This window comes from Enoplosus armatus, chromosome 2, assembly GCF_043641665.1.
Source record: "Enoplosus armatus isolate fEnoArm2 chromosome 2, fEnoArm2.hap1, whole genome shotgun sequence".
In the NCBI taxonomy this organism is placed as follows: domain Eukaryota; kingdom Metazoa; phylum Chordata; class Actinopteri; order Centrarchiformes; family Enoplosidae; genus Enoplosus; species Enoplosus armatus.
Genome location: NC_092181.1, coordinates 25,728,463 through 25,748,275, shown reverse-complemented (window position 1 = coordinate 25,748,275; position 19,813 = coordinate 25,728,463). Strand labels below are relative to the sequence as shown.

Here is a 19,813-nt window from a genome sequence, read left to right as displayed (position 1 = left end):
TTACATTTGAAGGAGTCAAGGATTACAGGTTTGAGCCCACGCGCCGCTGCAGGCAGGTAGACAGGCAGCGTCCCCAGCCGACCCGACTGTCTGAGCCCCACCCACCAGTCCACCCACTCAACCCACTCCCTCGCTACTCACTGGGGTGTCTTCTGCCTTGGGTGGTGGAGCCGACTCTCTCCTGGCCGACGTGAAGCCGGGGACCGCCGGTTCGATCCCGTTGTCTGTGTGTGATAGTGCGTCTAGACTCCGGGCAGGTGAGCCCTCCGGGGCCTCCAGGCGCTGCGCACAGTGAATACTAAACAGGATGAGACTGCATTCAGGCACGGCACTGCGCTCCCCGCTCTCTCTCCCTGTCATGCCAAATACTATTAACTCTATAATTCTCCTGTGTCAGATGTATAGCGCCACGCTCTCTGGGCATTTATTGTCACAGCGCCCCCATCCAGATGTTCAGGCTTGTGTGCATACAGTACAGGCAGACCTGTTTTCTTTCTCCATCCACAGTCATCCATGTCCCATTTTATGGGAGCTGGGTGAAAACCACTAAATACAACAGCGTGATGGTGGATGACATGACAGCAAGTGTGACATGTTTGTACGCATATTGCTTTTCAATGTAGGCCACGCGTTTAACACTGAGGTAGAAAAGTATTCTGATCATGAAGCTAAAAGTACAAATGCTCAGCTACAAGCATGGCTGCAGCCCGGATTTTAAAAACACTAAGGGCATGAGTCCCCACAACACCCACTAAAATCATTTTGTACCATAAAAGGTTAGCTCCCATTCAATTATTCTTGAACATGAAAGAACTGGTTTGGTCACATAGAACTAGTCCCTGCAGGTCTGGGGTCCCATGTAGTTTGCTACTTTGATTATCCGGCCTCACTGCAGTAGGCTTAATAATAAAATATAGCTCCTGTTTGATGACAAACCAAAAAAACACAAGAAAAACATTGTTCTTGATGATAAATCTTTATTTATTTGACACATTAAAGAATCATCATATGTATCAAATACGGAGAGTCCCTTTTTTTCTAGATCCATGTATGGCAGCACTCAATGCCAGATTTAAACTGACAACTGTAAGAAAAACAAACAATAAAGCCCATTTTACTTGTTGTCCTTAAGCGCTGGAGCCATAACGACCTAAATTCACTTTACCGTTCCCGAAAGCCGCTCGGCACTGACCTGAAATGACCTTGTTTTCTCTAAGGCAGTTTTTATCTCCTCACATCATAGCTCTGGGATATTTTGGTTAATCCATAGGCTATGTTTAGCCTTTTCATCAGAATGCATCACCAACTTCAGGCACGGTGAGATTAAATTAGATTATTCATGAAAGCAGACCGATGTGTTTTCCAGTCTCCTCACATGTTCACTGCGGGGGAAAGTAGGCCAGTGTGCGCAGCGGCTGACTGATCGACCCTCTCCCTCTTGTCCTTACATTACACCGTTTCCCTGACATTACTCACGGCTCTGCCGGAGGGGCGGAGGGGGCGGACGAGCGCCATCGCTTCTCTCCGCTGGCCGTGCGGGCTTCCGTAGAGACGCTCCAAACATGGCTGCCTCCATGTGCTAACGTGAGAGTACACTGGAAACCGAGCCTACGCTACAACAGTGAGGACAGAGTCGCCGCACGACCACCTGTGTCGCTTTTACAATAAAATCCAAGACAAATCAGGAAAGCAGTGTCCGCCTAGAGGGAGAGTCGCAGGTAAATCTGTTTACAAGGCGTAGCTTAGCTAGCAAACCGGCGAATAACTTTGCTGCTGTGAAGTCATGTTATGCATCTTTCTTCTATCTTGTTAATGGCCCAAGTTTGGTTTCATTGAGCCAGTTTAGCCAAAGTAACATTTTCACTCCACCGTAACGGAAGCCGTATTGAAAGACACGAAGCTAAAGGTACTGAAGGTAAAGCTACAGGTCAGATGACTTGGCTACTTAATCCCCGGGTTGACTCTACTGCTGAAACGACTTCTTAAGATTCACATCAATTGAAGAATTTAACAGCAATCAAGTGGAACTTTGAACGTCGGTAAATAATGAAGTACTTTATCAAGCAAAAATTTAAATATTCTCTCTTGAATGTGAGGATTTGCTGCTTTTATATCAATGTAAACTGAATATTTTTGGGATTATGTTCAGTTGATTGTTTTGTTCTAACTGATTTGCACTGGCATGTAAGTTTACTGTAGTGAAAGACAAGATCATATCATGTGGCCTTGTACTGTTTAAAGCAACCTGTACATGACAGGAGCAGTTTTCAGTGTTTTCTGTCATTTTCTGGATGGATTAATTAATAAGTTCATTGAAAAAAATAATGAACATGAAGCCATAATGATATCAGAATAATCATTAGTTGTAGTCCGAGATTCTTTTTAACTGACAAGGCCACTCAGGATACGTAATGTTCAGTCAGTCACACCTGCATTCCCCCCATTTACTAACACTGTCATCCAGAGGTGGGTCAGAAGGCTTTATAGAGGGTGATGTAATGTGTCGATACAGGTTTATATTAGACACATCCAAATCTGCAAGCTTATTTAAACTACAGCCTAGATGACACATCGACATGGACGATGTTATTGACAGATTTCAGTGTATATGTTGGCTCATAAACACTGTCTTCATGTCATTGTTTGTCTACCAGCCGTTTATTTTTCAGCTGTAAAATCAAGCTCAGTACATATCTTGGTCTACAATAACCAAAGAGTTACGCGTTGTTTGTCTTTTTATAGGCAGTGTTTCTTTATGCTGGTGTGGACAGCTCGGCTGTTCCCCCACATCATCATCCCCCATCATCTGCATCCGTCCTGCACCCATTTGGCCAGACAGACTCTTCGGTGGAGTGTAGGCAGTTCTGCTGCTCCCAGCACGGGACTTAAATCCATGGAGTCCCTAAGAACTGCTCAGGACCCAGAGGTTCCCTCCACCAAACCTCCTCCCACACTCACCGACACAGCAGCGGACACGGAGAAGACGCCTCTTGCAGGACTGTTACCTGGGGAGACGGTGGTCAAGGAGGGAAAGGCGGCCATCTTGTTTCCCAGTGCTAATGAGGTGTTTTACAACCCAGTCCAGGAGTTTAACAGAGATTTGACGTAAGCATAAACACCTGCTTGCACCTGCATCCAGATCTGCATCAAAAAGACATGGTGGAAGACGGTTATGCTGATTGAATGTATTTTAAGTAATGTCAGCCAGAGAGCCCAAAAATGAAGGATGGGTTTATTCTAACTATTGTAATAGCTCCTTGCGCTTGATTTACTGAAGGAACAACTTATTTAATCACACTATTTACCGGCCAGTGAAAGCATGTTTTAATTAAGCGCAAACATAAAAATGAATCTACCTGCCGAAGTAAATCAGGGGGTGAGTCTTTATTTGTATCACAAAACTGAGGATTAAAACTTACCCTAGAGCGAACCCTCCCGCTCTCTCTGAGGAACCTAAACAACAACGATATCATCGCCCATCGCGATGTTTCACTGTGGACACGACACATGCCAATTCGGTAGATGTCGCCCACCCCTAACACACATCCTGCAGCCATATTTTACTTTGCTGGCCCGGCCCTCCCCGATTTGAATTGTGTGATCATAGTTGTCTGCCAGTCATGCTTTGAATATATATTTTTTTCAAAGCAGGGACAAGTCTGCCTCTCAAACACAAGAACCTGCACAATAATATGTGTCACTATGGGACAACATTTCTGATTTTACACCATTAGCAGACTAGAATAGTATCTCTCATTATTATTTAGTGAGTTCTGTCATTTATCCCATCGTGATATATACAGTAAATAATTTTTGCTTCCCAGATGTGCTGTGATCACAGAGTTTGCCAGAGATCTGCTGGCTCAGCGCGGGGTGAAGGTGGTGGTGCCTGGAGAGAAAAAGAGGGTGGTGGTCTCTCTGTCAGAGGAGACGAACGAGGCCGACGTACAGACGGAGGAGAAAAATGGAGCGGAGGAGCCAGCCATAACTGCAACAGCGGGGGAGAAATGTGAGGTACGTAGATTTTACAGTGTTATTTCCATCTTGCTACAGTTATCTTAGCTAAGACAAATCCCACTGAATGAATTTATTAATGGAAATAATTTATTTACAAATATGTATCCAGCTTGTCCAGTTTAAACGAAAATGTGTCTTATGTTTATTTCTCTGCTACAAATACAAGTTTATTTTACTCCAAATTTGATGTAAATTAATTTTCTCTTCACGTGTAATTACTCTCACAAAAACATGAAATAATAGGTTATACAATAACTGAGGCACAAAATCCACATTTTACCAGTACAACATACTGGTATAACTGTATCTTATATTGCTGACATAGCAGAGACATAAACAGTGACCAAAACTGAAAATGAAAGAAGAGAAAGCCGGACAGAAAAAGTAGAAAATGTTGTTCTTTGACAAATCCAATGTTCTGAGGCCACGAGTGTGGTTCTGTAGCTCGAAACAAAGTATTAACACTGTCTGGGTTAGTGGTTTGAGTCCCACTGGGGTTTCCCAAGCTAAAAATATACACACTGATGCCAGCGTAAAGCAGTTTGGATGAGGGCTTCCATCAAATGACTTATGGTAATGTTGCATCAGGTAATTTCACACTCTGGTGGCCCCAAGAGGTAGAGAGAGGTAATTAGATCAGTTTTTGAAAATTTGAAGGATTTCATTATGTTGAAATAATGTCATTAGCTGTCAGTAAGGACCTGAGTTTTGTCCTGTTGGTGCAAAAGATGTTCAGTCATTGTTGGTGACTCCAGCTTTACGTGGACGCAGTGATCAGATTGGACATTTGCTGTTTCAATCAATCCTGCCAGTGATTACATGTAAAATTAATTTTAATTTCCTAGTGGAATATCTACAGCTGCTGAACTACAGGAGTAAGGAAAATTCTCAGTTCCATTCTCTGTTACAACGGTTGGTATTTAGCCTGTGAAAACATGCTCTGCTACCTATCAGCTGCTACAATCAATACTTTCGTAATAACATCACGGATCAAATGACGACATGCATGTGAAAGGAGTCACTGTAGTGATGAACCCGTGGAGAACTGTCGCCCGACTCTCCTCAGCTCTCAGGAGCTGTTTAGCGTCTTTCAGCTCATTGTTTTGGTTTCACGGCTCGCAGCTTTACTGTTTTGGTTCACTCTCATCAGCGTCTTTGAAAAAGCTCTTATAAACCCGCTGTACACTACGGCAGACTGGCAAAGTTTAACATTAGCATCTAAGATATTTCTCTCAGGAGTTGGTAGAGACCAAAACAGAAACTAAATATTGGACTTGAATTCATCAGACACACAAACACAACTCCAAATGAATGCTAATGTAGCTCCGTATCTGCTGGACGTGCTAACAAGTTTGCCACATCGCTGACTTTATAAGTTGGGAATGTTGTGTTTACGGCTTGTTCTGCTGCCCTCATGCAGCTTTAAGATTGTTTCCTCGACCCTCCGTTTCAGCGGGGTCTCCGTGTGCTGGAGGGTCTGGCGGCGTCCGGTCTTCGCTCGGTGCGTTTCGCTCTGGAGGTCCCGGGCCTGCAGAGCGTCACCGCCAATGACTTCTCCACCAAGGCTGCGGCGCTGATCGCCAGGAACGCCCAGTACAACGGAGTCAGCCACCTGCTCCAGGCCAGCTGCAGGGACGCCAGGTATGATTACTCAGCACATTCAGGGAAGCGCTTGTTTGCTGTTAGTCTGCCTCTGCCCTTGTTATTTGTCTGCTTCACCAATTTGACTCCTATTCTTCCTCCTCCTCTTGTATTTATTGCTTCTCTCATCTTCATTCCTCTCCAGTCTTCACCTTTGACCTCTTGTTCTATTCATTCCTCTGCTCCTCTTCTCATCTCCTCCATTCTTGTCTCTTTGCTTTTCTTCTTTGATGAACTCTTTGGGCCCTTTTCTTTCAGCCGAGTCGTCATGCCTCTCTTCTTCTTTCCTCTTTAATCCTTTTCTTCTCTGAACTAATCTGCTCTTCTTTTTTTAACTGGCCTTGACTCATCGTGTTTCTCCATCCCTCTCTGCTCCATATTTAAATTATTCGTTTCTTTTAGTGGTTATGGATTTGGATTTGCCGACATTTGTTTTTCACTCCCCTCTCTTTTTAATCTTCCTGCTTCAGTATGCTGATGTATGAGATGCGAGGGAAGAAGGAGCGTTATGATGTAATCGATCTGGATCCCTACGGTAGCCCGGCTTCCTTCTTGGATGCCGCTGTGCAGGCTGTCAGTGAGGGAGGTGGGTCCTCATCTGCTTTTTCTTTAGTCTCTGGGTCTGTTTTACCTTTTGAATTAGTTTCATAGTAAACAACTCTATCGCTGTATTTGCAGTGTTTTCATAGTATTTTCTCAGATCATCATTGTGTGAATTTGGAAAGCAAATCACATTTCATCAATGTCATGAAGTAAATTTGTGGGATATTGCTCGTCTGCGACTGTCTTCTGGAAAAGTCTAATGTTACATGCGACACAGAGAGCTTTTTTTACAGTCAAGATTTTAACATTTTCAAGCGTGTTCCTGGCTCACTTAATTAAGTGGTCGATCAGAACAATTAGCAATAAAAGAAAACTTTAGAGCGAAAACAAACTGCTTCCTAAACAGCAGAGACCACTCCGTCCAAGGAAACTTTTTTGGCTGCTTCCTCTTGGTTCTTTTGGTAAAAATGATCACTGAGCAGCCATATTGACAGATATGACTATGCTCATGTGCATTTTACTGAAGCAACATCTCAGGATTTCTGGGAAGAAAACTGGAGAGGTTACCTTTTTTTTTTTTTTTAAGACCACCTGAAAGATTTGACCTCTTATGTGTCATTTTCAAACAATATTACTTTGCTCAATACTAATCCATCCCTGAAACTCACCGTTCTTCTTATGGATTTGGTTGACATTCATAAAATGTGTTTGTTTGCTTTCACTCGGTGAAGGAAACGCACTCAAATCGCCTTTTATTTTTCATGACATTTCAAAAAATGGCATAAAATCAGCTAGACAGTTGGATCAGAAGTAGGGCAGATATTGTTTGTGAAATACGTTTTGAGTCGCACAATGAGTTTGCTTTATAGGACAGTACAATGACGGATGTTTAGACTTGGCAGCCAATCTGACACCATCTGAACTGCCCTGTTTTGAGAATCTCTAACCAGAAGGTTAAAACAAAGAGTTATTTTACTCTACTATATAACCTGTGTTTTAAAGATAGTCTTTTATATTTCCTGCTCTTCTCTTTTGTCATATTTGCTGACTCTCTGTCTCTCTCTGTGTCTCTCTGTCTCAGGTCTGTTGTGTATAACATGTACAGACATGGCGGTAATGGCAGGAAACAGTGGAGAGACCTGCTACAGCAAATACGGTTCAGTCTCCATCAAAGCCAGATACTGTCATGAGATGGTGAGGGCACAGAGTACACACACACACACACACACACACACACACACACACACACACACACAATGCACATAGAGAACATGCACAGACATGTCACCATGTTTGCATTATCATGTCTTTATCCTTTGTGAATGAGTGCGTACAGTATGTGTGTGGCTCTGACAGAAACACAGTAGATGTTGCCATGGATTCTGGCCTGAGGCTACATGTTGGTGAACTGTGTGTGTGTGTGTGTCTGTGTGTGTGTGTCTGTGTTTGTATTCGTATACTCACTAGGGGACTTTTTTTCACAAGGATAGAATGATGAGGAAAAATCCTCCAGACTGATGACATTTTGCTGCCCCTGGCGTCTTAACGTTATAATCCTTAAGGTTTCGGTCCTGGTTGATTTCGGCTACACTTGTGTTACTGCTGGTAACGGCAAGTGTGGTTTATTACTACAGGTGCCAGAGTTCTGGGTGCAACAAACACTTAAACAGCTACTTTGTCAGAAATACAACTGAAGAGCAACTGATGCATCTGTTTACAGAGCAGCCACACAAACGTGGTTTTAATAAAGAAGTCGGTCAATAATTGCCCTTTTTATATCATGCCATGGGCAACCACACTTCATGATTTCATGCTGCACACGATGCAAGTAGTTTTTCACACAGCAGCAGGGCACAGTGAAGTTTGTAACCTTGCCGAGGAGTTGGAGGTGTGAAGCCTGTCGCCTGCAGCTCTTCAGCTGCAGCTCGCTGTCCAAGCTAGCGCTAACTGTGGTGACAAATACAGTGTTTCCTGTGACTGCTTCACGGTAAAAGGAAATGTTTGGTTTGCATTAGCTGCAGCGACTCAATACAGCTCTGATACAACCGGGAAGAGTGGAAGTAAACAGTAAAGCTGACATCAGTGACACTAACATGGAAAACTACTATATAGAGAGGTCATACGTAAATACATTGAAGGGCTATGGCTGAAAAAAAAGCAGACCATAAAGAGTGTTAAAAACAGGGTTGATTTCACGATTATAACTTTGTAGATTTCTGACTTTGGTGCACCCTAGTGGTAGTAACGAAACAGAAAAGATACTGTAAAGATGAAGAACTCTCTATTCTAGTCTGTTTTTACAAGATTGAAAAGCTGGTGATAATCACTATATATAAAACAAAATCCTTGCAAACACAAAATCCATCAGTAATGAGATATTTTCAGGCTTTTGATGACAAATACTCAACATGGTTTCATGTGAACCTCAGTAAGCTTCAGTAAGAGAAGGACTTTATAATGAGAGCAGGACCAGCAGAAAACGTTTCCTTCACTTTTCACTGTTTTTAGTCCTGTTTTCTGCCCTGCAAATGGTGCAAAAATGTCAGACTTTGTCAGAGACATTCACATCAAGAAAAAAAAGAATGTGTGTCTGTCTCTTTTTTTTCACCCCCCGCAGGCTCTTCGCATCATCCTCCACAGTTTGGACCAGAGGGCGGGGGTGCACCAGCGATACATCAGGCCCCTGCTGTCCGTCAGCGTCGACTTTTACATTAGGGTCTTTGTACGTGTCTTCACGGGGCAGGCCACGGTCAAAAACTCAGCCAGGTGCTCACTCAAACACACACACACACACACACACACGTACAGTGTACTGCCGTCTAACAAAGGCTGATACATGATGAAAGTTGAATGAAGTGAAAACTGGGTCACCGCAGCAACAAATACTAAAAATAATGGCAGCAGCAGAACTTAGTGCGATAAAGAAAATGAGAAATATTAGAAATATGGGACCGTTTGAAAATGTTGATTATTTAGGTGAATTGTAAGGAGAGTCATAATTAGAATATTAAGTGTAATTACAGCCTACAGGATGCACTGCTGTGCAGATACATGTATACATACACACATGGAAATGAGTTATTTCTGACAAAAAGTGATGAAACACACCTTTTTTTCCTGTCTTGTGTTGCAGTAAACAGGCTCTGGTCTACAACTGTGTCGGCTGCGGGTCTTTTCACTTACAGAGAATGGGCAGGAGAACGAGCAATGGAAAACAGTAAGACGGTCCACACTGTACAACTGGGTCTTTCTGCTGTTTTAATGTAAAATGAAAGGATCAGAAAACTCTGGAGCCTCTGCTTAAAATAAAAATGTGACATCATTGAGACATCAGATCTAAAAAGTTTCAGGGAAATATCCACTTGCACCACTGGGCCTGAATATGGTCTCACAGAGTCACCGGCGTGGCTGTCGACTCTCTTGTCAATAAAGTTGTGACAGCTTCTGGTTGATGGCACGTGTGTACTAAAGATGAATTTGCTGTGATTTCAGTATGAAGTATTCTCCTGCCACCGGACCCCCAGTTGGACCACAGTGTGAACACTGTGGACAGAGACATCAGGTGAGACACATACAGCGCTCACTAACACACATCATATAAACGTTAAATGTAAATGTTCTGCATTCATAGTTATACACAGAGAAATTGCTTATATGGGCTTTTATTGTTGGTTTTTATGGCTCTTTTTGCATCTGTAAGTTTGTTCTCAGTATTTACACCTAATATGTGACTGTAAGTTATTACTGTGCAAACACAAACTGTAGAATACACAAGCTGAAGCCCGTGTCTGTCCTCCCTGCAGCTGGGTGGTCCCATGTGGGCGGAGTCCATCCATGACTTGGCATTTGTCCAGAAGGTTTTGTCTGCTGTGTCGGGGAACCCGTCCCGATTTGGGACATCCAAACGTATTGAGGGCATGCTCAGCATGGTGACTGAGGTATTCATTTTCCTTTTACATAAGCTCTCATCATGGGGCTTGTGGTATTGTCATGTGGGTGCGGTTAGTTGCATCAAGTAACTTCACATTGTGTGAAAAAATACTTTTATACATTTTAGATATTATTTTTAATGAGTCTGATAAATCTTCCTGACTGACAGCTTCAGTTCCTACTTCCTACCAGACGCATCATCACTCTGATGTGCTGTTTGTTTCAGGAGTTAGAGGATGTGCCTCTTTATTGCACTGTGGACAGTCTGAGCAGCACGATACACTGCAATACTCCACCCCTGCTCCAGTTTAGGTAAACACACACACACACACACACGAGAAACCATAGTGCATTTCTTTATTTTTGCAGCTTTGTCTTGTTTTTGAGAAATATTTGTGAATCCATCTGTTGTCTCCTTTCAGCACGCACTGCAAACTGTTCCTACCCTTCATTAGCTGCAAGCTGCAATCAACTCATCCTAGCCTCCCCCCCCTCTCCCCCCCTCTGCAGGTCTGCTCTCCTTCATGCTGGTCACAGGGTTTCTCTCTCTCATGCCTGTAAGAACGCCATCAAGACGGACGCTCCTCCTGCGGCCCTCTGGGACATCATGCGATGCTGGGTAAACGGAACTAATTTACTTGTGTCTGCTGAGTCAGAAGCTGAGGGGATGCTAGAATTCCCCGATCCATTACAGCTGGTCTCCTGAATCACATAATGCATCAGTTTTACTTACACATGTATGTTTGATTGGTCGTCTGCCACAGGAGAAGGCCAACCCTGTGAAGAGGGAGAAGCTGTCAGAGACTAGCCCCGCTTTCAAGATCCTCTCCACTGAGCCCAGGTGAGACCACATCCGAGACTTGAAAGTCCACCCAGTTTTTCAGTGACCCTTCAGTGGACCCACAGTATCAAGTGAATGATACTGAGAAGGTTTCTACTGTTGTACAATGCAAACCACTTCATGTGAGTTTATTTACATTTGTGTGTGTGTTTAGCCTAGAAGCCTGTTTCACTGTGAGGGAGGACGCCAACCCTCAGTCCCGTAAACGCCACCTGACCCGGTTCCAGGAGAATCCTCAGGCCTTCTGGGGACCCAAAGCTCGCGCCAAAGCCAGGTAACTAACACAACCAACATGCTCCCAGAACACACACACTGACAGACTAACACACAACAAGCAGCCATAGTTTTGTGGACGGTCCAAGATAAGACACGATTGACTTCAGCGGTATGTCTGGAAATGTGTCTGAAACTTTGATCGAGAAAGAATTGAGAGTTTGAAAATGAATAATAATCACAGGGTAAACGTTTGCATGAAAGGGCTGATTTCTCATTAAAAACGATGAACCCAAACATTTTAGATGTCGAGCTGAAATTAGAGAGGAAACAATATATTTATGGCTTTTTTTTGCAGACTTGTAAACTTCCTGAACTAGTCACTTAAACTACTGGTAATTGTCATTTTAGAGAATAAAGCTGTGAATTCAGATTCTCCTTCCATTTTGATTCGCTGCTTGCACATGTTGCTTCTCCATCTTCTTCATTTCTCTCTTCTTTATCTCCTTCCTACCTTCATCTTATTTGTCCTTTCTACTTTTCCTTCGTCCATCCCTCTCTAACCTTTCGTTCTCTCCTCCAGTGGCGGTATCTCTACTGACCTGCAGGACAAGAGGAAGAAGTGCCAGAACAAGAGAAAGAACCAGGTCACAGACTCGTCTCAGCTAAAAGACTTCCCCTGCAAGAAGTTCAGACAGGTCAGTTCACCTAGAGGCAGGAAACAGCACGACGGGACCTGTGAGCTGTGCTGGGATCAGATAAATACAGAGCCGCCTTGGGGTCAGCTTAGAAAAAAACAAAAAACAGCCATGTGTAAATCTGTTCTCTCGGTTTACAAATCCCGGGACCTTGGTTTGAAACCGGGCGGAAACGGTAAGTTCGACAGGAATATTAAGAGGATGGTGGACTGAAACAAAAAACCAGATGCATAATAATGTTAAGTAGCCCAGCTCTAACTAAAAATGAAACTGGCACAAAAACATGTTTCTGCCTGGTTTCCATATATTCACCCTCTGAAAACTAGAACATGCAAGTTTTTCCACGTCAGTTTTTTGTAATGTAAAGTAGTCACACACACAATCCTTAAACATTGCCTGTCAATCAAACAGAGTGGGCGGCCCTCTGATGTCTGGTGTTCTTCTGATGACGTTTCTGTAGGTGGAACTCTTTGTTAATTCATGGCTGCTCCTGCTAAACATTTGACACTTTTCTTCCTGTGCAACAAAGGCTATTTTCTTGGAAATAACAACCTTTTTTTTTTTTTCCTCTCTCTTCCGAGAACAGACTTTTTCTCCTGGAAAAGATCAACCCGACTCATTTGTTTTCCTAGAACAGCAGTTGACACATGAACAATTTGTCTGTGGCTTTATAACTAAAATGATCCAATCACTTTTGTGCTGGAAGATAAAACCGTCCCGATGCCTGAGGACATGCCCGTCTTAACACAGACCCTAATGACGCCAAATTTCATTAATGATTTATGAATTATTCAGAAGTCCTCGCTGCCATTCTGGGAAGAAAGAAAGCCCATCTGCCTACCTGTTACAGTGCTGAGAGGGTTCACGAATTGGCTGTGGGTTGAATCAACATTGTTTTCATATATCGATGATGGAACAACTTGTGTGTTTTAAGCAATTTCCCACAACATTTTCAAGTTGTAGCAATGTGAGAAGGTCATGTTCTTAGTTGCATTTGTGTTTGTTTGTTTTACTCAACTTAAGAAGAGAGGAACATGTGTGCATTACTTTTTAGGGTGGCTTAAAAAGCCTAAAATAATGCAAGTTGTTTCCGAGTTTTACTGACTTTTAAAGCTGTGTAAATTGATATTTTTATATGAACAATGGGTCAAATGACTCTGCAGTTGCTCTCAGGTCTACAGAACATTTCCGCGTTGTTTTTTGCTCAATCTCTCCGCTCTCATCAGTGTTGTTTTTAGATGCAGCAGCTGCTGAACATAGTGGAGCATTTAGCAGGTGTCTTTTGGTGGAGGTGGTGGAGACAAAAACTATCCATTTAAAGTTGCATTCAGTACGAAATTTGGTGTTTAAATTTACCTTAAATTCAATACCAGGCACTACTGTTTGAAGAGTTTATTTCTTATGATATAGGGATTGTGATCATTCATCAGGATTTTGTAGAAAATAATTAATTTGCTGCATGTTTAGCATTTTTAGTGAAGTTTTGACATTTTATATTCGAGTACAGAGCAGTAAAAGCAGCCTAGCAGCTGAATAGCAGCCTGGTTTCTATTCCAGCAGTTTACTGCAGGTGAGGATCGTTTCAGCACTTCATCTTCTTCGTGATGATGTTGGCAACAGAAGTTAACCGAATTAAAGGGAGACAGATACTTAAATACCAATTACACTTCAAATACCAATTACACTTCAAATACCAGTAGTACAATTAGTCTTTGTGTCCTGGGTGGGAAATGAAACACTAGACACACGCTGGGGAGTAAGTCCTCTCCATCAGCTGCTTTGGCCGGTCGCCACTCACTGTTGGTTTTCTGCCAGACAAGCTGAGTGCTCTCACCAGCCGCAGTCAAATCTTCCCGTCGGCTGTTTTAGAGGCCGTAATGTAACATCAGGGTCCACCAGCGCCTCTGAGGACTGTTATTTATGTTACTGTTGTCTTTTCTTTCAGGGAGCATGCGCCCATGGAGACAAATGCTGCTACTCCCACGACCTGGAGCGGACAAATGAAGAGAAAATGGAATGACTCAATCTTCTAATTCAGTTTTTTTCTTCTATTTAAATCTTTTTATTTCGGAAGTTCGAATGGTCCCGTGCAGCCTGGGTACAGTGAGAATGATGCACTGCAATCCGATTGTGTTTTTGGATAGGGACAAATACCTAAAATCTGTTAATAAGCAGAACATGTCCATTAATCAGTTTGATGAGCTTTTTGTTTTAGGTTCTTTTTTAATGTTGTTTCCGACTGTTTCAGTCCAATAAAGTCCTCACGCTGACTTTACACACTGTTTTCTCTTGTTCTTCGGGTTGACTTTCAACAGGTGGTTTGACTGAGTGTTAGTTGGTTAGTGCGACAGTGTGTTCACAAACCTGCTGAGCGTGTGTCGTATCAAAGCAAATACAGACGTTTAAGCTTTGGTAGCTTATTGGTCACCGACAAATGTTTTCGACAGAGTCTAATGAAGAGTTGAGAAGCTTCTATGAAGACCTGCATCCAAATGTACCTACAACAAGCATTTAACTTGAAATGGCAGCAGAACACTTAAAACAGTTATGGAAGCAGTTTGTAATTGATTTAAATATATTCTTGTCCTGCTGGTAGCAAAGATGGACAGAAAGAGAAAACAGGCATCAGTATCAAACTTTATTATCAGCTGCTTGATGATCAGTATAAAATCATTTTTAACACTATATATACATATTGGCAGAAATACAAAGGTTGCACTGCGTCAGGCAGTCAATACAAGTTGGCGTCCGTTTTATTTGTAGACAGAAAATGTCTTTGAGTCGTGTGATTGGAAGTGCTGAAAAAAATCTGCTAAATATTCTGAAAAGTCTGAAAAGGTCAGCGAAGGGCTGAAAATGGGATTTAGTATTTTTGATGTGTCAGCAGAACAAAAGGCAGCTTCAGCTAATTCTGTACATAAATTGTACAAAAAAAGTTCAGACATTCGGTGTCAATAAGTGGCAAATAACCATCTCTTTCTTTCTGTTTGGACAGCCATGAGGAAGACTTGCTCACTAAGAGACTTTCTTGGTCACAGGCAATTAAAAATCACAGCTGGGTGTCCAAGAACATCTCAAGATCCGGTTTATTTCTTCGTAGAAGTAGAACGAACCCGATCTTGACACGTTTCTGGAATCCCAGCGCGGGTACGTCTGGCCACATTTGATTTAATGTGGTGGGCAGTGTTGACCATCCCCGCTTTCACACTCAAAATCAAACCGCAAGCTGTGTGAACACAGCCTCTCATTCTCGATACACAAGCGAGACGCCACAGGAACTTTGATTGAAACTGCATCGCTAATTCATCTACAACTTCTTGCTGAAGCGTGTGATTGGCTATCTGACTCTGAGCAGGAAGGTTCGGATCTCCATCGGCCTCAAGGTCACCTCCCATACGGAGGGGTCTTCGAGGTCCTTCAGCAGGGGCCTCTCATCTGAAAAGTAGGTACAGCGTGTGAAAAAGAACAGAAACGGACATCATTTCTACAAAAGTGTCATCAACCTTCATAACAAAGCAGCAGCAGAAAGGTCAAAGACGCAAAAGAAAATCAAAAGGTAGAAACGGCAACAGGAGAGTGAAACAAATTCATTCTACCTCCTCTTCCAAAATGCCAATAAACACCCTACAGTTTACTGTAAAGCTGTGAACCATAATGCATTTATGACTGATTATATTACACCGCCTGCTTGATTGGTCCCTGCGGGGGAAATAGTCCTTATAGTTAAGTTGACCGTAATGGAGCAGTGATTGCATCCCTCGAAGAATGAAAAGCTTCAGTCGGCTGTTCAAACTGAACTGGGACCTCAACCCCCGGCCGAGTCGGTCCATCTTCCTGCCAGACGAGACGAATTCACCAACATTCGGCCGCCATTTTTCGTGATTGTCAACTCATTTCTGAGTGCATGTATCTCCTCTGGTCGAAGGTTAAAGGTCAGGGTTAGAACCTGCTCCGTTAGTGGCAAGTCGATCTTAGAAACAGCAACTATCTCCACAACTACGGCCAAGACTGTCACAAAATGTACTGTTGATATACGTGATCCCCAGAGGAAGAATCCAAGTGTTTTCTAGTCACTCGTTCACGCACATTCACGCTCTCCACAGAATGAACCTTTACCATTTTGGACACACTTTCCTCCGGCATCACTATTAAAACAAAATGGCCACTTTCAATCTAATAATTCACTTGGCAGATATCCAGTGATTTTAATGTACAATTTCCCCCCGGGGATCAATAAAGTACTTCTGATTCTGACACATTTCTAACTGTTGAGGGTCTCGGCACACCACAATCAAGAAGTTATTGTTCCATGCCACACTTTTGTATTATGTGGTGTTAGAAACACTGCAGCCACTTACTGACTTTTAGTACTTACTTACTGATTTTACTCTTGTTTTTAATACCCGACATGTTTGCTGACATTTATTCTACTATAGAATATTTGTTATAGCTATATATTTGTTTTAAATATACATGTTGTAGATCTTTGGTGTCCTGTACCTGTCTGCGGTGTCCAGTGAAAACGTGTCATCTCGTCTTTCCACTGATTGGCTGACAGGTTCAGTTCAGACACGCCCAGCACCTCGAGAGTGGAAAACAGCTTCTACACAGACAGAAAGCAAGACAGGCCGATAAGAATTAGCATTACAGTACATGAATAATCATTGACATTATACATTGTATTTACGTCACGTCTTTATTTAAACATTAAATCTATAAAATGTCCCCACAACACACAGAAAACTATGTTTTTAAGCTTAAACCAAGAAATGCTTGGGTTTAATTTAGCAGAAAAATAATACGTATTCATTAATAATCACAGTGTCAAAGTGTAAGATGTGTGTTGGAATGTCCGACCTGCAGGTTGACAGTGACGGGCTGCGAGTTCACTTTGCTCTCCCAGCTCTGGAACTGATGCTCCAGTCTCAGCAGCACCGAGTCTTTGTCCCACTGAGTCAGTGTGAGCAGGTGGACAGCAGGGGGCAGCGCCGCCTGCAGCCCAGAGAACTACAGACAGGCAAAGGAAGACCACTGACTTGCTGTAACTCCGGTCATACGGTCCATTCACAACATTCAGCAGGACAAAAACATTTAAAAGTTGCTGTCTGAGGAGTTTTACATGATTTACAGGATCATCGTTTCTATAACTACTAGTAAGACGTTAACTCTGTGTCACTAACTACCTGATTAGCTCATGTCAGCACAACTCGAGCTTACAACAGCTCAGCCTGCTCTCCTGATTGTGTGAAATGAGAACCACCTTCGGGGGGTGCCAAAGTCAGAAAATGTTCAAATTCTACAGAGAGTTGCTTTGAAATTAAAAAGGGACAAAACAGGTGAAAATATCCAGCCCAGTTCGGGGCCAAGGGACATACTTTTCACATTATTCTTTATAACATTTAGTCTGTATTGTTAGCATTTTAGCCAATCTAACGTCTCAGGTTTTACATTCTTACCTCTAATATGAAATTATTTGACCTGTACAGACTAACACCTATTTCTTGCATTATTTGCATTAAGCCAATTCATCACATGACTTCCAAGATGGTTAGGACGCTGGGTGATCTGCAGAGTCGATGTATTACTCTGCTGCTCCTCCTCACTCACCTCCAGTCGAGTGTTTGGGTGCAGATCTCCATCGCTGAATGTCAGCAGCGGCTGCAGTACCACCTCCTGGGCCAGGGGGCGGTGTGCGTCGGCGGCGCTGGGCGGGCGGTCTAAGGAGAGCAGGAGGCGGCCTCGGACCACCAGCCCCTCTGGGAAGATGTCAGAGGTCTCGTTGAGAGGCTCGCCAACACCGCGAACATCATCGTACAACAGCCGGCGGTGGAGCTGAGGGTGGAGTTAACAGGGAGAGACTGTATGTGTGTGTTCGTGTACTGAGACAGAAACAGTGTTAAAGTGAGTGTGTGTCGGTCTGATCCAAGTTCACTACCTGACAAGGATTAGCCGTGTGTGTGTGTGTCTCACCATGATCTCCAGAGAGCCGTTTTGGATGCTGCCTCCTCCTTGAGAGCGATCCGTCACCACAGTGAGTTGGTCCACATCATCCTGAAAGGTCAAAGGGATGGAACAGAACAGAAAAAGTGGTTTCTACTTCCTCTAAAAGGTGGATTCTTTTTATTTTAGAAAAACCTTTCACACACACACACACCTTGATGAAAGCGCGGGAGTTGATGGGGTAGTAGTTTCCAGCAATGGGCTCCGTCTGTATTAGGTGCCAAGAGGGCCGGAAATCTTTCCTTTAGGACAAAACAAACACACACACACACACACACACACACAGTTTCCCCCCGGGGATCAATAAAGTATTTCTGAGTTTTCTTCCTCCGACACAGTGAGATCAGTAAAACACACTCGACACCACCAAATCTGTCTACCAAATCTTGGTAGTTAGTCACAATGTCCTTTCAACGTTTGTTAAAAATCTAGCGAGCTTACTTTCTCTGCAGCACCTCTCTGCCGTTGGAATCGGTGTAGAAATATTGAGAGGTTTTGATGCTGGTGTCTAGACGAGTGATCACCTCCTTCCCCAGGGCGTCGCTAGCAGATGAAGAGAGAGGGAGAGATTAAAGAGATGCATTTTGGCCCTGATTCCACACTTACATGATTGAAATAAACCAAAAATAACATGCAGATCAACATATATACCGCTTTACGGTATCTGTGATAAACACTCACTCAATGGGCAGCGGTCCGACGGTCCACTCCAGCTCCAGAGCTCTGCTGTCAGTGTAGAGACGAACCACCTGAGACACCCAGGGAGCAAACCACTGCCTCACCTCCTGCACACCAGAGGTCTGGAGGGGGGGGGGGCACAATATGAATGAATAATCATTTTTTGATGATTACTTTTAGTGTTTCAGTATTTAATGGGTAACATCTTTCTGAGTGTCACGCCTGATACAAACAGATGTGACACAGCCGCCTGATATTCATATATAAATAGAATAAAACAGACTTAACATGTAAGGACGTCAGGCTTGTGAGTTTAAAGAGATATCAAATGAATCCGTGTCTTAATGATGAAGCTGGATGTGAACGTAGCCGCGATGCTGCTCGCTCTCTACCTGAACGCTCTCCGTCTTGGCCGCCCTGCTGATGATGAAAGGTGTGGAGGAGTTGGGTCTGAAGATGTAGGCACCTGAAGGCTGGTTACTCATTGAGTTGTCACCGTCACTGGCGTTGTACCTGGAACATGAACACACACACAAACACGTGAATAAAAAAGAAAAAACACAAAACACGAAATGAACAGAAGGCAAGCAAAAGTCTGCCGTCTCTGGAAAAACTGTTGCGAGTCTCGGCTCAAGTTCAAACACGAAGTTTCAGAATGTATTTGGGTTTCTGGGTGGGCTTCTATCAGAGAGACACCAACCAGTAGAAATTCTGGGTCAGTTTGATGCTCTGTTTGGTCTCCAGGTTGCTGAGGCTGCTCAAGAGGCCGGTGTCGGGGTCAAAGGTCACTCGTAGGAACTGGAACACGTGGACACACAAATACTTTGTTTTCAGAAGAGAATACAAATGTAGTCTGACATGTTTATCAGGATTAGAAAATACATACAGGTACAAGTAACATGTACAAAGTGCACAGGATTAGCTTTTAGTTAGCATCATCAACGCAATCATTTCTAATATCAAACAGCTCCATTCTGTGAGGAAGTGAAATCTGAAATTTATCCATCTTGTAACGGTACATGAACACTGAATTTCTGAACTTCTTTGGAATACATGTATTATTTAAATCCTCCAGTTTCATACAATTTTCAAAAAAAGATGGATTTAGGTTTGGATGACACTGTATTGACATCTTTAACTTTAAACCGCGCTGTTGTCTTACGCTTGTTTTCCTGTCTGCAAAGCATCATGTATTATTTCCCATGGTGCAGAGCAGGTGTGTGATAATGCTGTGGTAAAGACCTTGTTCTGG

General features: G+C 43.1%; 2 protein-coding genes across 2 annotated transcripts in view; one reads left to right on the top strand and one right to left on the bottom strand.

Annotated features, from left to right (window-relative positions):
* The first annotated feature begins 2,755 nt into the window (after nucleotides 1-2,755).
* On the top strand, nucleotides 2,756-14,138 carry trmt1 (tRNA methyltransferase 1). Its single transcript, XM_070923053.1, has 15 exons — nucleotides 2,756-3,105; nucleotides 3,825-4,014; nucleotides 5,471-5,658; nucleotides 6,129-6,244; nucleotides 7,283-7,395; nucleotides 8,819-8,967; nucleotides 9,335-9,418; nucleotides 9,694-9,763; nucleotides 10,005-10,139; nucleotides 10,358-10,443; nucleotides 10,642-10,750; nucleotides 10,896-10,972; nucleotides 11,127-11,246; nucleotides 11,769-11,883; nucleotides 13,829-14,138. Exons 1-15 carry the CDS (start codon nucleotides 2,756-2,758, stop codon nucleotides 13,901-13,903), a joined length of 1,977 nt encoding a protein of 658 aa, XP_070779154.1. The 3' UTR covers nucleotides 13,904-14,138.
* Nucleotides 14,139-14,507: 369 nt separating this feature from the next.
* The window catches only part of man2b1 (mannosidase, alpha, class 2B, member 1), an 11,256-nt gene continuing 5,950 nt past the window's right edge, over nucleotides 14,508-19,813 (bottom strand). The window contains exons 13-23 of the mRNA XM_070918004.1: nucleotides 19,804-19,813; nucleotides 19,262-19,359; nucleotides 18,954-19,074; nucleotides 18,565-18,683; nucleotides 18,325-18,426; nucleotides 18,038-18,125; nucleotides 17,854-17,934; nucleotides 17,491-17,715; nucleotides 16,741-16,890; nucleotides 16,384-16,486; nucleotides 14,508-15,318 (exon numbers count right to left, since the gene is read on the bottom strand). The exon at nucleotides 19,804-19,813 is cut by the window's right edge and continues 173 nt beyond it. Of these exons, the coding sequence (XP_070774105.1) occupies nucleotides 15,221-15,318; nucleotides 16,384-16,486; nucleotides 16,741-16,890; nucleotides 17,491-17,715; nucleotides 17,854-17,934; nucleotides 18,038-18,125; nucleotides 18,325-18,426; nucleotides 18,565-18,683; nucleotides 18,954-19,074; nucleotides 19,262-19,359; nucleotides 19,804-19,813 (1,195 nt within the window). The 3' untranslated portion in view covers nucleotides 14,508-15,220. The remainder of the gene's footprint in view (nucleotides 15,319-16,383; nucleotides 16,487-16,740; nucleotides 16,891-17,490; nucleotides 17,716-17,853; nucleotides 17,935-18,037; nucleotides 18,126-18,324; nucleotides 18,427-18,564; nucleotides 18,684-18,953; nucleotides 19,075-19,261; nucleotides 19,360-19,803) is intronic.